We start from the raw sequence: 19179 nt of genomic DNA on the forward strand, positions 1-19179 counted from the left end.
GGGGAAGCAGAGCAGTCTGGAGCTGCCTCGCAGCCCTGCCTGCTGTCTCACAGCTCCTTCTGGCAGTCCGAGGCTTCCTTGCCTCCTGAGCGTCGCAGAGGGAACCTGCGTCAGGCCTGCTGAGAGGAGAGAGACAGAGCAGCATCTAACAGAGGGAGCCTCTTGGCTCAGTGTGTCAGAGGAGCCCAGAGCATCACAAGAGGGCTGGAGCACACGACCGCCTTTCCTCCTGCCTTCTCCCACCACCTCATCCCTCACCCACACAGTGCCTCTCCGTGCTGCACTCCAGAACCAAAGCAGCTTGTCCATAGCTCAGGGAAGCAGCACCTCACTCTGTGCCCCCTTTCACGTGGGTATAACCGAGGCAGGAGGGCTCCTGCACAGCTGTAGCTCAGGCTCTCCAATGAGGTTTCACATCTACACTGCTGTTAGCCGACAGGCAACCGATAGCGCTTTAGTGCAGAGCGCTTCCACCGCTACAGCCCCCACAAGGAGGACGGCAGGAGCAGGGAGCAGTGCCCCACAGCTCTCCAGCTGCTGAAATGCCTCCTCCGCTGCCAGAGCTGGAAGGCAGATGGCAATCCGTGCCCAGCCACCCCCTGGGCCAGCAGCCAACTCTTCCCCTGGAGGCCACTGAACTTCCCAGCCAAGGTCTGCAGAGGAGCCCTGCAACGGCAGAGCTGCCTCGGGAATCACGAACCTCAGTGGAAGAAGCTGTGACAATGGTGACTTTACCGTGTCCAGCTCCTGGGGGTGCCACTAAGTCTGCTCACCATTTCACAGTAAAGCCAGTAACACACCTACCTTTAGCAATCTTCTAAGACCCTGACAAGTAGCTACTTCATAGGAGTGATCGAAGCAACAGGCACTGTCTGTTCTACCCCGCCAGTGCAGGAACTCGCCCTCAGCAGGGAGCTAACTAGGGGTAACGGGTCACCCAACCCCAAACCCGCACACCAGGAATCACAAATGCGACAACCAAGCAGTAAGTGGGACTCTGGCCGCTGACACATGGCGCTTAGATGAGCCTTGAAGACTCTTTTATTTTCACAGTCACAGTGAAAACAGGCAGCAAGCTTTGAAACATACAGCACAGTCAGACGCAGGTTCCACCACTGAGGGCTAAGCAGCCGTCCCCGCCAATCCCCCCCAGCAAGCCCCGAGAGGGGACACGCCGCTGTCTGAGCAGCAAGAGAACAGCTGCCGAGGAGCTACAAAACCTCTTTGGTCCCATTAACTTAAGGGGCTCCCACTTGCCTTTTCTGTCAACAGAGCATAGGCAAATACAGCAGCAAGAGCGAGGAGGTGAAACAAGGTCCTCCAAGAGGAGGGAGGGGAGGAAGCAGAAGGCCGAGGAGCAGGCGGGAGGTGTAGTGCATTCATACCACCACCATCGCCACGGCCCTGGTGGGAGGCTGGCAGGTTACAGCTGCCTTGGTGGGCAGCGGGGAAGGCAGTGCTGTGCCACACAATCACCGATCAGGCACGCGAGGATTCAGCTACAGTATAAAAACCTCCTGACAGAGCCCGTAGGAGGATTATGAGTTTTGCAGCACTCATTCTATTCCAGTTAGTCTGAGAACATGCAGGTTCTGTTAATCAAGGTAAGGCATTATGTTGTGGCAGGGGATCATTTCTATAGATTAAGAGATATAAATAAAGCCCAAGTCTGACCAGGGCAAGTGTAGGCACAGAACCGCAGGCAGATGCAGTGTCTGACCGATATCTCTGAAAGCCAGTACTGCCCAGGGGCCTGGTGTCTGCGTAGCTTAGAGCAAGAAGAGGTTTTACTTTAGGTCAAGGCACCCCAGGAGTCTCGGCCTGTGGCGGCAGAGCACCATGAACAGTCCTAGAGCCAATGTAAACCAAGCACCCCAACACAGCTATTTTCTACCTGCAGTCTTTGGTAAATGCTAACGTCAGCGATACTCTGCACTAGCACAAAACGTGCTGCAGGAACAGGGCAATAAGAGTGCCCCTTCCTCAGGGCAAGGCAGGCTGGAGACCCCACAGACATAGCACAGAGCCTCGTGCCTCCTACAGAATAAATGGCTTTGAGATTTCACTTATTGGAGATGAACTAACTTCCATCATGGGCTGAGTGGATCAGTTCAAAGCAGGTTCACTCCATGCTTCAGCAGCTTTTGCTTGGCCTTGCTCGGCAAGCTGAATGCACTGTCATGAGGGTTGGGAACACCCGAGTTGCGGAGTGGAGCACCCAGCTGCTGGAAGTAGGTTTCCTGGACAGGATTCCGGCAGGCGTACACAGCCGTGGAGGCGTTCCTAGCAGGGCAGGAGGGAAGGCAGTGGTCAGGATTTACAGCTTTACGCAAGATCCCCTTCAACGCAGCAGGTTAGGCATTGGGATGCTTGTGGCACTGGACTCTCAGCTATTAAGAGGGACTTTTAGGAACACAGAGCTAAAATGGGCACCAAAACCCTGCGGTGTATTACCAGAAGGCCACAGGGAACCAGACCCTCCTTCTCAAGGGTCCTGGCATCCTGAAAGAGAAAGCATCATATGTCACATCCTCTGGGACCTTCTCAGCAGCATTAACACCCACACATATGGCCATCTTCTGAATATTTCCCTTGCTGGCAGACCAGCTGGCAGTTAAATACTTCTCATGTCTAATACCCCTTCTTTCCTGGAGGAACCTAGCTCACTGCTGCTGTTGTTTAGTCACACGTGTGATGAAGCTTAGAAAATAGTCAGATACCGTAACCACGAAAGCTCCAGTTGTTGATTAAAAGCCACCACTCAGTATTTACCTGCAAGAGGACTTGCAGGGAGCAAAGCAAAGGACTCTGCATTCGTCCTTGACAGAGGAAAGCAACAACTGATATGTTTGCCGACACCCTTCTGTGACAAGTCTCCATAAAAGAAAGCAGTTTTAGTCATCTTGTTACTCAGTCTGATTCACACATGGAGTTGCTTTTTTTGGGGCAACACAGAATACGCCAGCTTAGCCGGTACAGGATTTAAGGCACCAGTCAAACTAATGCTAAACAAGGAGTTCTCCAGCACTGAAGTGTATGATTCACATCCTTGGCAAGCTGTGTCAGAGAAGTGAAACAGTGTAATTCCCAGAAGCATCTTTATTTCATCATGTTTTGGACAAACAAGCATGGCCAGGCAAGTAGAATCCATGCACGCTTACAACACAACCATCCTCCCCGAGATCAGCTACAGAACAGGGGGAGTTATGTAGCACAAGATCAGCTTTAGCCGCGGCTGTGTGGAAGGGCTCTGGCTGTGATAAGACCATCTTGCCTGGCGCATTACAATTGAGTTTGCCACGCACATTACAGTGTGTTTCCAACCCAACAGGGCGTGCAAGAAAACAAAATCTAGGTTGCCAATTCCGGGCGCCTTTGGCTCCCAGCCGAGACACAAATTTATTAGGAACAGCTATATTTAAAACTGCGTCCTTATGGTGCCAGGAACTGGCAATATTCTAGCATTGTATCTTAATCCAAACCCGTGGCACAACTCAACTGTGCCTTCAGTTCACTCGCCTTGGTGCCATCCCAGCCTCTCAACACCCAGATCACACCGCAGGCAGAATATTAAGTAGCCCACATCTAAAGAGCAAGCTTCAGGGAATACGGTGACATGACTGGCCCTTGGCAAGAGACACCGGTGTGATTACAATGCGTGCCAAACCTCAGCCAGCCTTAGAAAAGGTGTTCCCCCCTTCTGCCTATTCTGTGTGCCACGCAGCACTCCTGTGCCTGGAAGAGGAGGGAGTTATAAGCACACCTTACCTAATTATCATCTCTGAAGCAGTCGGAAGCTGGTTGAAGTCGGAGTGGATCAGCGCAGCAGCTCTCAGGAAGTGCCGATCCAGAGGGCCAGGTGTATGGGGCAGGTTAGCTGCAGAATAGGAGTAAGGGGGGGGGTGTTAAAAGCCCACTCTGTAGAGGAGCGTGCCCCCGTTTACTGAGCAGGAAAAGGCTGTGGACCTCTCCCACAGACCCTGGATATCTACAGAACAGAGACTGGGTGACACGCTAAGCCCAGGTGTGACCTCAACAAAATCAGTCAGCGGCGCACATTGTGCTCAGCCACGCACTAACAAAAAGCCCGGGGTACCCTTCCACCCCACACATCAGAGGGGTGACAAGAAGGCCTGAGACCTGGGTCACCTAGAATCGCTGGGGTTTCTGTCTTTCCCTAAAGCAGTTCTAAGCTGGAGAGACAGTGGGACGCTGCCTGTGAGGCTGCCAGAAAAAGCGAAAACATTAGAATGAACTGGAGCAATACGTGCACAGGGCTTTCTGCATGTCGATTGTCTACCTGTCGATCCAGGGCAGCAGACTCCAAACTGCTGGCTACTACCTGTTCCCAGTTCCTGCTTCTCATAGCCAGAAATGACTGACAAACACTGTGTTGCACAGCAGGACAAAAGGCATCACACCAGGGATGAATGAAGTCAGGGGGAGAGAGGTTGGGCTTGAAGAGGATGTCGAGTCCCATCCTCGGACCTAGCCCTTAGCAGAACCCCAAGCAACATCGTTCTGAGCAAAGCGCCAGTGGCAGCTGCTCCACCTCCCAGCGGCCTCTGCCTCTCATCCAAACAAAGCGATCAAGACGCCTTCAGCAGGTTATAAACTCACAAAAGACAAAGCTTCCTCAATAGGGCCTTATATCCAGGCTATTTTGTAAGAGTTATAGCGAGCAGTGTTTCTGAGAAGTTGTCTGAAGCATGAGAAAAGGTTACCATAAACCCTGTTCTCCTCCTTATTCCCTCCTCCGAAGCGGCTATTGTTCCAGAAGACAAAGGCTTACCCGTGAGTACGTTCTGAACACAGTCATAGTGAGTGAAGCTGTAGGTTGTCTTGGCTGAGGAAGAGGAGTCTTTGGGCAGAGTCTCCCTCAGATGAACCTCGAGGCCGTTTAGAGAAGCCAGACTGCTGTGGTACTGCAGACAGGGCAAAAAAAGGCAAGTGTTAGAGCAGAAGCCCTGCTTTGCCGAGACTTCCAAGGAGATACCGGAGGGAACTTGGGTGACCGATGTCAGTGACAAAGGGACTGGACCCCTCCACGCTGCCGCTGCCCAGGCTCTCACCCAGGAACAGCTGGGAAACCTGGGCACAGAGGAAAGCAGATGAGTCTCACAGCTTACAAGTCAGTGACACAGGGACTCAGAAAAGGGCACTCTAACCTGAAAATAAGCCATTAAACCACCTGATGCTATTAATTACAGGAAAATGCAAGACTCCATTAATTTACCATCAAACATTACTCTCCAGGGCTCATTTTCACAACCTGGCCATGACTTTCAGCTGCAGCAAGGAATATTCCTTTGCTTACCAGGCCCTATTACACCAGACAGATAGTACAACACACCATGCAACTTTACACGCTTGGGCTGGATTTAATTGCCTGCAGTGTTTCCCGCAGCACCCTCTCAACACACGAGTAAATCTTCTAATGGGCACCCAGCCTCCGCGCTGAGCTTCTGGCCAGCTGCAGACTGCAGGCACTGGGCTGTCACCAGAAGGAAAAAAAACCACAAAAAACCAACCTAGAAAGCCAAGGAAACAGCCTCACCTGTGGCATAATGACAGGCCCAACATAGAGCAGTCGATTTGCACAACAATGTATTAACATGAAAGCCAAGCTGCTTTTGCAACTGGGCTTTCAGCAGCCCAGCTGCCCTGGCCATGCTGCGGCTCCCAGGCAGCAGGCAGGGCTCAGGCAGGGCTGAGGGGCCCTCCGGCAGTGCTGGGAAGATTAACTCCATAATCCTCCAGCATGCCCGTGTGCTTTCCTCCACCACGCAGAGGATCAAGCCTCCATTCGGCAGGACGGCAGCGCCTGGCCTACCCTTGACCCCCCTGGTCACGGAACAGATTTTCTTTTCTGTGCAGCAAAATGAAGGGATAAGACCTGAAGGCAGGCAGGAAGCAAGCCTGAAAGCCTCCAAAGCCTCCGGCTCTGCAGGGAAAGCCTGTATTGGAAACCACCCTCCCAAAAGGGATGATCAGTAGTGCCTGCTGTTCTCAGCTGCACAAGTAGCATATTTTACCCTTCTTTGGTGTTATTCAGGGGCCTCAAAGCATTCGACAAACATTAATTATAACTAAGCTTTGACATCCCTGAGAGCTGAGGGTCATTTTTAATCTACAGATAAACAAAGGAACAGACAGGCTGGGGTTACGCCTCAAATCCACCATGACGCCAGCAGCAGAGCCCAGCTCCACCTCCTCGAACGACACTCTTCCTCCTGGGATGATGGGACACGCAGTGCATCTCTCCTCAGAGGTAACAAACACCTGCACCCAGAGGAAGGGTGTAGTCCGAAGAACCCAACCACAGTCAAAATCCAAGCTGTGCGAAAGTACAGTTTTGCGAAGGTGAGATCCAAAGCAAGAGTACGTGAGATGGAAGCAGCATGCCTGGGAAAAGAGGAACCTGAATGGAACAGGGCTTTGTCAGCCCTGCGGCAATACACAAAGGAAGATCGACTGAAAAGCGATGCACCAGTGTCAGGCAGTTGATTTGAGACGTAATGAACTGAATGACAAATTGATCCAGGCCGGGCCCAGTGCTGGCCCTGACCAGGCATTTGATGGGGGGAGGACATGCAAAGCGTCACCAGCAGCGCTAACCCCCACAACAAGGCATTTCACACGCTAGCTACATCCTTCCGACACTCCCTCTCATGGCAGGTCAGACATGAAGCAGAGGCCGGTTTCCAGCCACGGGTGCCGCAGGGGCTGCCGGGTGCCACACCGCCTCCGAGCGCAGCAGAGCTGCGCTGCCAGCAGCCAGACCAGAGCTGCAACCGGAGGAAACCCAGAGAAGCTGAGGGTACCTGTGCAATGAGGACAACCTTCAGCTCTCCAGAGCTTCAGTTCCCACCTGCCTGCATCCCCCTCTCTCCCCGCAACTGGAGAAAGACATGGTAGAGCGGGAGCCATCGTGCAGCTGCCTGTTTGAAATGAGCAGAAAGGGGACAGAGCAACATGCCATGTCTGGTGCAAAGGGCCAAGGCTGCACCTCCTGGCTTCTGCTGATTTTGCAGCAATCCCTCCCCGGGCACGCCAATCCCCACGTGCTGTGCGGAGGTGGCATCCCCCTGCTTACAGGGGGGGTCGCAGCCACAGCCTCCGAGTCCCAGAGCTCGGAATTAAGAGGAGGAACCTGGAGGCTCTGCTAATGCTGGGAGCCAGCGTCAGTCTGAGCTTCCCTCCACCTTCCAGTCTGACAAGAAATTAGGTTGTTCCTATGGCAACTGGCATATCAAATAGGCCTCTGCAGCTTTGACTCAGCTCCCTGGTAGGGAAGCAGAGGCCAGGCGGCAGCTCTGCAGACTAATGCTTCACCGGGAAACGCCGGGGGCCGGCACGTCCTTCCCCCGCAGCCCCATTAGCTGCACTGCAACGCTTGGCAGGAAAGCCTGTGCACCGAAGCAAATCCTGCAGCAGAGTAATTTGGGATTGCTCTGCTACAGCACCTATGTGCAGTGCCCAAACGGCACCCTTCGCTCCGGCCCCCGGACAGCAGCGACAAGGAGAGCAGGCTGGCAACACAGACAGCCAGACTTTCACGTAGAAAGGAAACGCTTCGGGGATTTGCTGCCAGACACGTCTCTCTGGTGCTTCCAGAGTGAAAAGCTGTGACATGCAAAGTGGAGGTTAAACAGAGAACAAATCTTGCTTTCCAAAAAGCACTACAAAATTGATGGGGTTTCCCAACAAATCCCAAATCCAGCACAGGCCTTTGGCAGCCCGCAGGGCTGTCTGACGGTCACACCTACACGTTCTGCTCCGGCGCTGGCACCGACAGACAGCAGGCAACAGGAGTCGCCTGTGAGATAACGCTCTCACCTCTCAGGCTCGCTGCCTGACGTTCGGAACAACCTCCCACGTAGCTTTGGTTGCAGTGAGGAACCCTAAGCCAAAAGGCTTTGCCTTGCACAACACAGAGCAGGTGAGGAAAGAGATGGGAAGCACGATACAACACTCGCTCTTCAGTTGTAACCCCTGTCCCCACCACCACCACCAGACAAGCAGCAGTGAGTGCATCTGCAGACGTGGAAGAGCTTTCCCACTTACCACATCTTCAATGGAACTCTGGTCCTCTCGGAGGTGATCTTCAGCCAGCAAGGAGAGCACAAGCCCCTTAATACAGTGAACATACAAGCTCATTTTAACCGGTTTGCACTGTTTGCCTGGCTCCACACCGGCCTGCGCTCCCAGACTGTCCACCTGAGGTGGCCAGCCACTCTCCCCGCTCCTGGGACGGTGCGTGTTCTCTGCTGGGTCACCGGGCAGACTCTCCTGAACCTCTACAGCTGGCAGCTGACTCCCGCTTTGGAGCTCTGAGTGTACAGCAGTGACTGGACAATCCAAACCTCGCACATTGCCACCAGCTGCACTGCTGCTTTCTCCAGAGACACTATTTTGGCTCATAGTCCCTTGCTCATCTTGTTTGCTTGATTTCCTTCTGCTCAACTCTTGGGCAGGAGAGCAAATAGCTGGACTGCCACTGGCTGCAGGGTAACTTTGGAAACTATGTTGCTCAACACCAGAGTCCACAAGGGATTTCCCCACGTTCCAACCCTCCTGCTCCGGGGCGTAAGGGTTTGGAAAGGAAAAGCCTTCCAGACGTGGACCTGTAGTTTGAGCGTATTCAGCAGTATGGAGTGTGGAAGGGCTTGGCAGCTGCTCCGTGTCTCTCTCTGATGGGAAGGATGCTTTTCGACTGAGCCCTGAGCTTTTGCTTTCTGGGCTGCTCAGTTTTGCACTTGGAGAATTCTTTGTACTGGCTTCCATCTTGGGGAAGCCCTTCAAAGGACCGGTGTTTGCAAGGCTGCCTGACTGCACAGCATCTTCTGGTGCAGCTGTGCTTGAAGCTTGCTCAGGGGCCTCCCGCACAGAGATATTATTCAGGTCTTGGTTTTCACGAACTCCTGTTAACTTTGAAACTGCCTTGGAGCAGAGAGCATTCTTCTCTCCTCTAGGGCTTGCTGGGGACACGGATGACCTAGCGGGAGATGACAAGTTGATTAAACTATTGAGTAGGATCTGTTTGGAGTTATTACATACCCAGTAACACTTCCACCTCCTGGTAGTGTTCAACAGCTGATCTATTCTCTGCTACAAAGAGCATCTACCTCAGAAAAGGATGGGCTAAGGTCTAAGACAGGTGAAAAGCATGGGCCTCTTACACTGCAGACTCCTGGGAACGTCACTCCCTTGTTCACAAAGCACAAAGGCTTTAAGCAGCACTGTGAGCTGAGAAACAGCAGAAGATTGCAGTTGGTTTTGGGAAACAGTTCTGCTTTAGGCTGCTTCACAACAGAGAGATGGACAGCACAAATTCCGTCCAGCCTGAAAGACCTCCGGCAGCTTTAACAGCCAGATGACAGAGTTTGAGTTTGTATCAGAGTAACTAGCGAGGACACAGCGCCACATATTAGCTCCCTTGCTGCAAAAGCCTCTCTAAGTGTCATATTGATTTCCTACCTAGTCATCCACTCCACTGGAAAGTCTCGGAGCACTGAGACTTCATCTTCTGTTAGGAATACGGGGATGATACGGACACCCTGCGGCAATGGAGAATCTGCAAGAGCAATGGAGGTTTGAGGATTAAATTAACATGCCCCAGCATAAAGAACAGAAGCCAGACACCATCAGCCCAAAGGCTTCTGCAGGAGAAGGCATGCTATCATCCTGTACCCTGGGTCACCACAAACTGACCACGTCTGACTAGGCAGCATTTTCCCATCCTCCTCATACACTTAATGCCTGAGACAGTTAAATTTTCCCTTATGTTTTTTAACTAACCGTCCTGGCAGAATATCTATAAACTGATGCTCAGAAACGATGACTGAAGGTTTGGACTGAAAGCATCAGCCATCTGTTTTCAGGGCTCCGTCAGTGGCCAAGTAGGCACATGGGTAACTGGAATTAAAGCAGGCATGTTGGGAATCTGCAGAACTGACAATTAAACCCAAAAGAGCAAACTCCTTTGCCTAGCCAAAGGAAGGAACTAGTCCTGATGACACAACACCCACTGGCATGTGCTGACTAGAGGCAGCAACGCCTCGGGGATGTACTCCTGCATCCAGCAAGAGCTTTGACATGAATCCCAGAGAACCAGCTCATGCTCTCACTGCAGAGAATGCAGCCCCAGAGGGTTGCCCATGTGCTGCTGCTGTGCGCTTGGCAACCAGTACTCTGCAGCTGGATGCTCACCAGGCTCCCGCTGCTCCTCACCTCCAGGCTCACTCTGAAAGAAAAGTCAAGAATCAGCTCTGTGGCATGACTCAACACTTGCCACCAGGACACCTCTTCCAGCCTCCTCAGCCTCCCTGTGACTACAGCAGATCCCAGACCATCCCCTTCAGCAAATGCTGCGACTGGTTTACCATGCCAGGCAGTGATTTGTTCCTCAGGTAGCCCTCAAAGTCAAGGGGACTTCCCAAGAACCAAAATACACCTGAAAGCAAGGACAAATACCACAATTCGCCATTACTGCCTGCTCAGGGCACAAAAACTTGGTTCACTCAACCAGAGTAAGAGCAGAGGCCTTCTTCATATCTGGATCTTGATGACTTTTTAGTAGAAGATCTTGAACCACGTAAATAATTACTTTTGACAAGTTTTAGTGGCAAGGAAAATTCATTTATTTGTCACTTTCAGACATTCATCGTGTCTATATTTAGCACTAAATACCTAAACTTGGGTAAAAAGCTAATCAAAACATCACATAGATGAGAACTCATGAATTCAGTAACTTAAAAGACCGGGAAAAAAAAGCAAATTCCTAGTGCAGAAGTCTTGAAACCTTCCTCAGTCATAACTAATAAAAGCTTTTAGCATCAGCATCAATATTTGTCCTTCCCAGTAACAGCACACGTAAGATCTATGTGACAAGAGCTCCCGCACCGCATCCTTGCAAGTGGGTATCTGCCTGCAGGGAACGCGTTTAGCAACATACCTGGCCTGGAGACTCATTGCCTTGGAGGAGAACTTTGGCAGTGAGAGGAGGTGGCAGCTGGGTGCTCACAATCCTAAAAGGACAAAACAAAGTCATCCATGAGCAGAGTGTCATTTCCTGAAGCTCAGCCACAGACTCCTGTCACTCAGCGCATCAGGACAGGCAGAGCCAGCAGTAATGCCACACCAGACTTCTACTTGTACTCTGAGCAAAAGCGACGGTGCTGCAGGGCCCCATGTCACAGCTGGGAGACCTCTGGGGGAGTCTCTAGGGTTCCACCGCACCCATCTCTCCTGGTCCTGCCAGACACTCCGCAAGGGTTGCAGGGCCAGCCCCAGACACGGGCTGGAGGTAACACATCCCCACACAAGAGGAACACAAGCTGAGTGGCCACCAGGACTCTCGTTTTCTTCTTTTCTTTGGGTCAGTTCCACTCCAAACGCAGGTAAACCGCCTGCTGGCATTTACTTTGGGCCAACAAATCTGGTTTTGCTGAGTCAAGACCTAAGACAGACCAATCCACACAGGCTTCCTGCCACCCCATGAAGAGCTGTGGGCACTGGAGAAGATTCGGGAAGACTAGCACTCAAAGTACTGCAGCAGAGGCCCCCTGGACAGGGCTTCCAAAGGTATTCTTGGTCTTTCCATTCACATCCTGTCGAGATCCACATTCTGGAGATTCTCCAAAGACTCTAAAGAAGGGGAAGTTCAACTCAAGTACGAAGCCCTTTGCAGTGCTGCAGTAAGATTCAGAGTTCAGAGAACTCTGATGACATTTGGTGAAAAAAAAAAAAAAATCTCTACCAGACAGACCAGCAATACGAGAGACACATCAGTGATGGGCAGACGCAGGACAAGACTCGGTTCTCAAGTCAGATGTCCACTTCCGCTGCAACATGCTGCCTTTAAGGTGCTGCAGTGACTCATGCTCAGTGTCCTGTTTGCACGTATGAGATCATTCCCTTAAAAATGCCCGGCCTGCCTCTCTCAGACCTGGAAAGATGCACGCATTGTGGCATATTTCCAGTGCTCGTAAAAGGTGTTACAGGAACAGTTTATGCCAAAGGAAAAAGATGCTTAAGTGCTATTGCCAAGAAATTCTCAGCATCTCCCACCTCCTGTCTTTCAAGGCCACCTTTGAGGCTTTCCTTGATGTCATTCAGTGCTACATCTGCAGCACCTTCAGCTCTGAGTAACCTTCGGTTGAAAGAAGCCAGCATTTCTCATGGGAAATTCTGGCTCGTTCTTCTGCACACTTTCTAACTGTATAGACAGTGGTCCTGGCCAACAAGTCAGTCAAAAATACATACATACAGAGCCACACGTGCACTGTATTTGCAAGACTGCAAAGAGAACACTAAGGGGAAAGAATAATATTCACACATCTTTCTTTTTCTTGGTGACTTCCACCTAAAAAGCCTAAGAAGTTCAGTCTTCACATCCTGCTGAATATCAAAGACAGCAGATTACTGCTAAAACCCAAACCTTCAATTTCTTCATGCTTCCATTTCTCCCACTGATAAACACAAATAACCATTCATCCTCTGTGAAATACACCAGCAGACAGGGATTACCTTGCCTGAAGCATTAACATTCCTGCCAATAGCAAAGAGCAGCCCTGTGTGTACAGCTACTGCCCCTGCTCACTCCGGGATCACAGCCCTGGGAAGGGGCAGATTTAACATGCAAGTTAACCCTTTGGGTAATGCCTGGTCACTCACAAGCCTTTGTAGAGAATGCAGCCTGCCAAGACACAGGGAGACCGCTGGCAAGTTTGCAAGATGAGAGCTGCTTTCAGTAAAAGCAGGGGGTCCACCTAGACAGGGAAAACCACAAGAAATTAGGCCAGAGAATCCTGGGAAATGCTCAAAGCAGCAAATGAACACAAAAGCATTAGCGTTAAGGCAGCCCTAGAGCCAGACGCTGCAGAGGACAGGCTTTTACCTTGGTTTTGTCCAGATTCCAGAGAGAATTGAAAATCTTGTGGAGGTCACTGGTGTTTCTTTGGATATGCTCAATATATCTGTCCCACTGCCTGCTCAGTTCCTCCTGAGAAAATGCCTGCGCACAACAAAAATCCACACGGTTGTCACTGCATAGGCCGTAATGCATTCAGGATGGTTAGATGCAATTTATCTGGGACTGTACCTATAAGTAGCAAATCTTGTGAGGATAAGGAGGAAGATGATATAGAGAGGAAGCTGCTTTAAACAACATCTAGGAAACTTCTAGCAGACAGCCACACTACCTCGGTGCAGTAAGGAGGATGGGCCTGTACACTTTCCCGGGTCCTGATTCTTTGACACATGAGCTTGCTCTGACCCTTGCAAGCAGGAAGACAGCGCAAGGGAACATGCCAGCACGTATGTGCCTGGGCAGAGCTCAGCCAATATGGGAGGTGTTTAAGATCTCCTCCTATGCAGAAACATCACGGCTGCCAATCTTTAATTACCATGTATGCACGATGCACAGGTCCATTGTAGAAGGTGAAGAGGCTGATCAGCTGCTCCAGAAACTGTCTACAGCTGACATCAGGGAGCTCAACAGCACAGCCCAGAACCTTTAACACAGAAAGCCATGAATGAAGAATGTTTACTGACAAAACCCAGGCACAGCAGGTGAGAACAACTCTTAGCGCTTTCAAACGAGTATCAAAGGCATACAAGCAGTTCTGTGGTAGGCAAACATCCCCCGGATTCACAAGTCATATGAAAAGGAAATTCAAAAATACCCACAGAAGAGCCCTGGCACAGACAGCATAAATAAGTGGTATCAGAAATCCAGCATTTTAGACACACTCTCTTCCCACGTTAGACGACCTAGCTTGGTGCTCTAATAGCCAAGAGCGTTTTCCTGAAGCTAAGTACTTAAAAATATTCCAATTCACTTGTTATTTACAGCGATGAAGATGCTTCATTTAGTTTTTGAGTTGCCGAGAGAAACAGAAGCGTCAGGCCTTCTGCCTCAGAGAGAGCCCAGTGAGCCTGAACAGCACTGCCAATTAAATGGGTCTGAGCCCAGTTTCCAGGGGACCGTCTGGGGCATTTTTGTCAGGACTCTGCTGCACACCGCTCTTTATATACTAAATGCCTGTTGACACTGACAACGCTCTGCAGCAGGGAATACTGAGGGTTAGAAGGAAGGAACAATCAGACTATCAAATAGTCTGATAAGCCTGAGGCCTTATAATAAAACTGCAGCACACAGAATCCTGTTTCCCATCATCGTCAGTAACCCATGGATACACATAACGACGTAGAGCTCAACATTGTACAGCCATCGCCAGGCACATCTTAAGAAAACACATTGGGTGTGGACACACAAATGAGGTATGTGAAGCTTTTCACAGAACAGCTGAAGTGATTGCCACAACACATGGCTGTAGGCTGTGGGAAACAAATTTAAGTTACCTTGCAATGAAAAGTTGCGCATTGCAAGTTCCCACCCTAGCTCTCCCCAGGTCTATCTGTGTGAGGCCCATATCCTGGGAAAAAAAAAAGCCCTCTTTGTTTGATACAGTAGTGCAGGCTCTCTCGCAGTTCTAGCTCTGTGACTGCCTCCAGATCTCCTGAGCTCACCCACAGATAGTCTCCATCCACTGCAACTGCAAACTTGAGCTTCCTCAGGCGAATGAGACTTGGAGGAACTCCAGAAATCTCAGTCATGCAGCGCACCACTCCGGCAATCTGTCCGCACAGCAGTTCCTGCTGGTCGGGGAGAGTCTGTCGAGGAAGGCAAGGAAGAAAGACTTTTTCCTTTTAAAAGGACTTGGGAAAAAAAAAAATCACTACTGTATTCAGGTATAAATAAAAATTAATTAAAAGTTCAATTCAATTATAAATCAAATGCAGTAGCAGAGGCAAATTTCTGGGGAAAAAATAATTGGGCTGCTTTTTTCAGGCAGCACAACGGCCTAGAGCTTATTTAGGGGCACTTCCATCCCTCGCGTGTATTTATTCACATCACCAGAACAGACCTGGACTCTGCTGGAGGACTCCACTGACCAGAAGCCACAGCGAGGGAGCAGAGAGCAACAGCCCCGTGCCCAGCCTCAGAAGCCCGAGGCCTCCCGTGCGCCGAGCCTGGCGGGGCACCACCCCAGCCGGTTCTAGTCGCACCAGTTTTCTTCAGACTTTTGTGAACACTGAATAAGAATTAATCCAAAGCTCCGCCTGGAAGCCCGGCCGTGCCCAAACCAGAATCACCAGCACTGACTCACAACACATGCACTCCTTTACAGGCAGTGAGATAAAAGCAGACATTACCTGAGAAGGATAAAAATAACAAATCCCGGCACTTGTAGGATCTCCTTCCTCCTTAACCTTCGAGCCATCATAAAGGAAAAAGTAATTCCACCTAAAAAAGCAAAGCATTGACAGAAATGACTGTATGTTTGAAAACCGTTAGGCTTCTCCCTCTCCTTTCTATTATTTCAGGTAGAGCAACACAGAGGTTGTTACAAATGAAGGGAACGTTGTTCCAACATAACCACACTGAGCTGAGACGCGAAAGCAGCACTAGAAGGGTCCCACGCTGTTCCACTTCACCGCTTTTGTGGGTTAGGATAGATTCTGTGACTCTGCAGCTAAGACGGGAGGAAGGAAATACGGACTGGCAAGATACTCTCCTGTCCTGAGGACATAACTGTCATTAAGCTTTAACCACGGGCAGCCCGAGCAGCTCCCACAACCGGCTGCTCTCAGCGCGGTTGCCGACTGTACGCGCCAGGCCGCGAGGAGCCCAAGGCGGAGGTGTCCTTCTGAAGCCGGCCTACGCGGTACTGCCCTCGGCTCGTAACTTCGAGGATGTACCCACTTAGTAACGCCTTTTTTCCGCTCCCGCTAGCGAGCAGCCAGCCGCAGCTGGTTCCAAGCCCCGCACACCGGAGCCTTCCGGCGGGAACGCGCGCTCTGGAACAAAAGCAAAAGGCGGCTCCAAAGGCGAAGCTGCTGCGGGGCCCGGGGAAGCCGGCCCACGCGCCCGCAGCCTCCCTCCCCGCGCTCCCGGGACGCTCCACGGCCGAGAGACGGAGCTGCCGAGGCCCCGCGTTGGCCGCCCGCAGCGCGGGTCCCGCCACCGGCCTCGCCAGAGCCCCGGCGAGCGCCGCCCGGCGAGTGCCGCCCGCCTCGGCGGCCCCTCCGCCGGCCCGGCGGGGAGGGTGGGCGGCCCCGGCCCGCGAGGGGACACGCGCGCTGCCGGGGCAGCAGCGCGGCCGCGCCACCGGCCACCCGCCACGCGTGACCGCCCGCAGCCCCGGCCGGGCAGGAGCAGCGCCCGCGCCGCGCCCACAGCGCCGAGCCGGCGGCGGGGGCAGGGACCGGGAGAGCCCGGGGGAAGGCGCTCACCACGGCGCCGAGCCGGGCTCCGGCGCGGCGGGGCGGGCCATCGGTGCCGGGCTGCCGGCGGCCGCGCCGGGACGAGCCGAGAGCGGGGCCGTCGCTCCGGCGGGGCCCGCCGCCAGCGGGGCTGAGCGGCCCGGCCTCCCGCCGCCGCTTCCGGGAGGCGGCCCGCCGGTCCCATGACAGCGGCACGTGACGGCGGGGGCTACGGCGGCCGGGCGGGCGGCGCATGGCGGCGGCGGGCGGGTGGCGCGCGGCGGGCGGGCGGCGGCGGCGGCGGGGCCGGGCGGGCGGGGAGGCGGCGGCGGAGGCCGAGGCCGAGGCCGGCGCGGTGCTGCGGCGGCTGCGGGAGGCGCGGTGAGTGCCCGGCCCCCTCCGTGTGTCCCCCCGCCCCGCGCTGCCGGGCCCCGCTGACGCCGCGCTCTCCCCGCAGGGACGATCTGCTGAGCTCCGGCTTCTGGGCGGCGAGCGCCGGTGCGTGCGGGGAGGAGCGGGGCGGGGGGGGAGCGGGCCGCCCCCCGCCGCCCCGCCGGGCCTGACGCCGCTCTCCCTGCCCGCAGGAGCCGTGCGGGCCCCGCTGGGCGGCAGCGCGGAGCCGCCCGCCCGCTGCGTCTGCTACGGCCTGGGGCGGTTCGGCGGCTGCCCGGCCGCCCGGCACCAGCTGGCCTTCCTGCTGCTGCTGCTGGAGGAGCTGGGGGTGAGCACGGGGCCGGGGGGGCGGGGGGGCCCCGCCGGCCCGGCCCCCGCCCCACGGCCGCCCCTCGCCCCGCAGGTGCCGCCCGGCCGGTGCTCCCTCTTCGACCCCGCCTTCTCCGCCCAGGAGGCGGCCGCGCTGGAGCAGCTGGGGCTGCGGCTCCTCCCGGAGAACGAGGCGAGCGGCGCCCGCAGGGCCGACCCCCGGTCCCCGGTGCTGCGGGGGGCCAGGGCGCCCGGCACCCGGGGCTCGGCTGTAACGGGGGCCGTTGGTTTACGCGCAGGAAGGGAAACACGGCGTTGAGGGACCGGCCACGCTGTTCTACATGGTGCACTGCGGGAAAGCCCTCTACAACAACCTCCTCTGGAGGAACTGGTCCGCGGGGGCCCTGTCCAAAATGGTCATCATCGGGAACAGCTTTAGGGGGATGGAGGAAAGGTGCGTGCAGCCCCCCGGGAGGGGCTCGGGTGCCTCTTCGCTGCCTCTGCTCCTTTTTTCCTGTTGCTTCTGATGACGATTTCCAGATTTTTCTCCTTTTCCACTTGCTGTCACATTTGCAGTCATCAGCCTTCTCTTGCCTTTTTCGTCCCACACACCTGTTTAGAAAAGTTGTCTAAATGCACAGGAGTGTCGTGTCTAACACTGGTTACCTTGCATTATTCTAGATTGCTGTCAAGAATACTGGAGAGAGATTATTCTTACATAGCAAAGGTAGGAGTTGCTAGTTTTTAAACATTATTGTTTTGCCTCGACAAAGCACCTTTTAATGAGAAAGGAAATTAACTGCAGTTGGAAGGAACAGGGTGGTTATCTTCAAAGCCTTTTTTCCCGGCCACTACAATATGAAAATGAATCACTTTAGGATCATTCCACATTATCTGCAGAACACGCTGCACACAGGGGTGGAGGTTAACGTAAGATCATCCTCATCTTCCCCCACTCTTAGCTGAACTTTGCAGAAGAGTTCTTCTGCATCGCACATAACTTTTTCCCCAAATGCTCCTTAGGTCTTGAAAGGGACAGAGGAAGCGGCACTCCCTGCTCACCCTCGGTACCTGGACACCTTTAACGACACCTCCGTACACTGGTTTCCCTTGCAAAAACTGAAGGAACTCTCCCCTGAGGTCTGGGACTTTGTGGAGGAGCCGACGTACCAAGACTGTGACGACTTGGAAATCATCAGAAAGGAGGACAGAGCTGCCGTGGAGCCCTGACCGCTCTCTGGGGCAGGGGGGCTCGGGGCTCCGTCCCTTCCCACGGCAGCTTCTGTGCAGCCGAGATGAAGCTCAAGCACCAACAGTGTCGTCGTGCTCTGCCAAAAACAGCAGCACCCGAACACTGAAGGTGATGGAATGTTTTTGTATCTTAATTATTTAATAAAAGCTAGAGCTGTGCTTTGACTTATACTCACTGAACTACAGCGACCAAATTTTACTTAAATCTGCCTTTTAAGCCATCTGTACTGCATAATGATTACTCTTTTGATCCCCTCCCCTTTCATGAGCAACTCAAAGCCTTTGCATGTACTGCGCACATTTCCAAGCATCAGGAAGGGGGAATTATTTGAGAGGGGTTTGTAGTTGAAGGTATTGGTGTCTAGTTCCAAATGCAGGCTTAGAAAAGCTTTCTCACAGGCAGGGGCCTTCAGCTGTCCAGTGTTACCGCAATCAGCTCATTATCTGTTCCTCTGTGAAGAATCAGGTCATCTCCCTCTAGGGAAGAAAAGCCTCAGTTTCCCTCCCTCACCTCTGCCCTGAACTGCTGCGGTCCCACAACACACGTTCTGTGAATTTGCTGGGAAAATCCCCCCTCCCGCCCTTCCAGCTCTGCGCTAACAGGGCAGAGAGGGCACCGGAGCGGCTGATGGCCGCGGGCAGGCACCAGGCTGAAGGAGCCACCAGCACACCCGGAGTGAGCTGGGACGAGTCCCAGCTGCACACAGTAGAGGAGCCCGCTGCACGAGGGACGTTGTCAGGACAGTGACTCACTGCCAGAGCAGCGCAGCAGGCAAGGAGAAGCTGTGACACCTCTGTGGCTGGGGACCTTCAGGGCTCGGCTAGAACAGCCCTCGGTCATCTGCTGTTGGAGCAGAGAATCACCTCCCGCAGTCCCTTCTAACCTGCTGATAAACCTCTGTCACAGGTGGCAATTACACAAATGTCAGAACTGCACCTTGGCACCGACTTCCA

At 53.4% G+C, this 19179-nt stretch overlaps 2 protein-coding genes across 2 annotated transcripts; one reads left to right on the forward strand and one right to left on the reverse strand.

Moving 5' to 3' along the window:
• Positions 1-1026: 1026 nt before the first annotated feature.
• Positions 1027-16343, reverse strand: HPS4 (HPS4 biogenesis of lysosomal organelles complex 3 subunit 2). The gene is made up of 13 exons (XM_059827490.1): positions 16303-16343; positions 15223-15313; positions 14536-14679; positions 13410-13517; positions 12902-13018; positions 12679-12773; positions 10958-11030; positions 10213-10246; positions 9481-9577; positions 8068-8998; positions 4793-4925; positions 3769-3877; positions 1027-2283 (listed from the first exon to the last, which is right to left on the reverse strand). The coding sequence occupies exons 1-13, from the start codon at positions 16341-16343 to the stop codon at positions 2112-2114; spliced, it is 2145 nt and encodes a 714-aa protein (XP_059683473.1). The 3' UTR covers positions 1027-2111.
• A 182-nt stretch (positions 16344-16525) lies between these two features.
• Positions 16526-18384, forward strand: SRRD (SRR1 domain containing). Its single transcript, XM_059827491.1, has 7 exons — positions 16526-16653; positions 16730-16770; positions 16857-16993; positions 17069-17167; positions 17274-17428; positions 17656-17701; positions 17998-18384. Exons 1-7 carry the CDS (start codon positions 16526-16528, stop codon positions 18202-18204), a joined length of 813 nt encoding a protein of 270 aa, XP_059683474.1. The 3' UTR covers positions 18205-18384.
• Positions 18385-19179: the final 795 nt, after the last annotated feature.

The sequence above is a fragment of the Gavia stellata genome, chromosome 21 (assembly GCF_030936135.1).
Source record: "Gavia stellata isolate bGavSte3 chromosome 21, bGavSte3.hap2, whole genome shotgun sequence".
In the NCBI taxonomy this organism is placed as follows: domain Eukaryota; kingdom Metazoa; phylum Chordata; class Aves; order Gaviiformes; family Gaviidae; genus Gavia; species Gavia stellata.

What these genes read in the sequence shown, in the direction of transcription:
- HPS4 (XM_059827490.1), bottom strand. Translation starts at nt 16,343, where the DNA reads ATGGCCCGCCCCGCCGCGCCGGAGCCCGGCTCGGCGCCGTG. An exon ending in TGGATGGAGACTATCTGTGG is followed by an intron (nt 13,518 to 14,535) that starts GTGAGCTCAGGA and finishes TCTGTGTTAAAG; the next exon opens with GTTCTGGGCTGTGCTGTTGA. An exon ending in TGAGGAGCAGCGGGAGCCTG is followed by an intron (nt 9,578 to 10,212) that starts GTGAGCATCCAG and finishes TTGCTCTTGCAG; the next exon opens with ATTCTCCATTGCCGCAGGGT.
- SRRD (XM_059827491.1), top strand. Translation starts at nt 16,526, where the DNA reads ATGGCGGCGGCGGGCGGGTGGCGCGCGGCGGGCGGGCGGCGGCGGCGG. An exon ending in TGCTGCTGGAGGAGCTGGGG is followed by an intron (nt 16,994 to 17,068) that starts GTGAGCACGGGG and finishes CTCGCCCCGCAG; the next exon opens with GTGCCGCCCGGCCGGTGCTC. An exon ending in GGCTCCTCCCGGAGAACGAG is followed by an intron (nt 17,168 to 17,273) that starts GCGAGCGGCGCC and finishes GTTTACGCGCAG; the next exon opens with GAAGGGAAACACGGCGTTGA.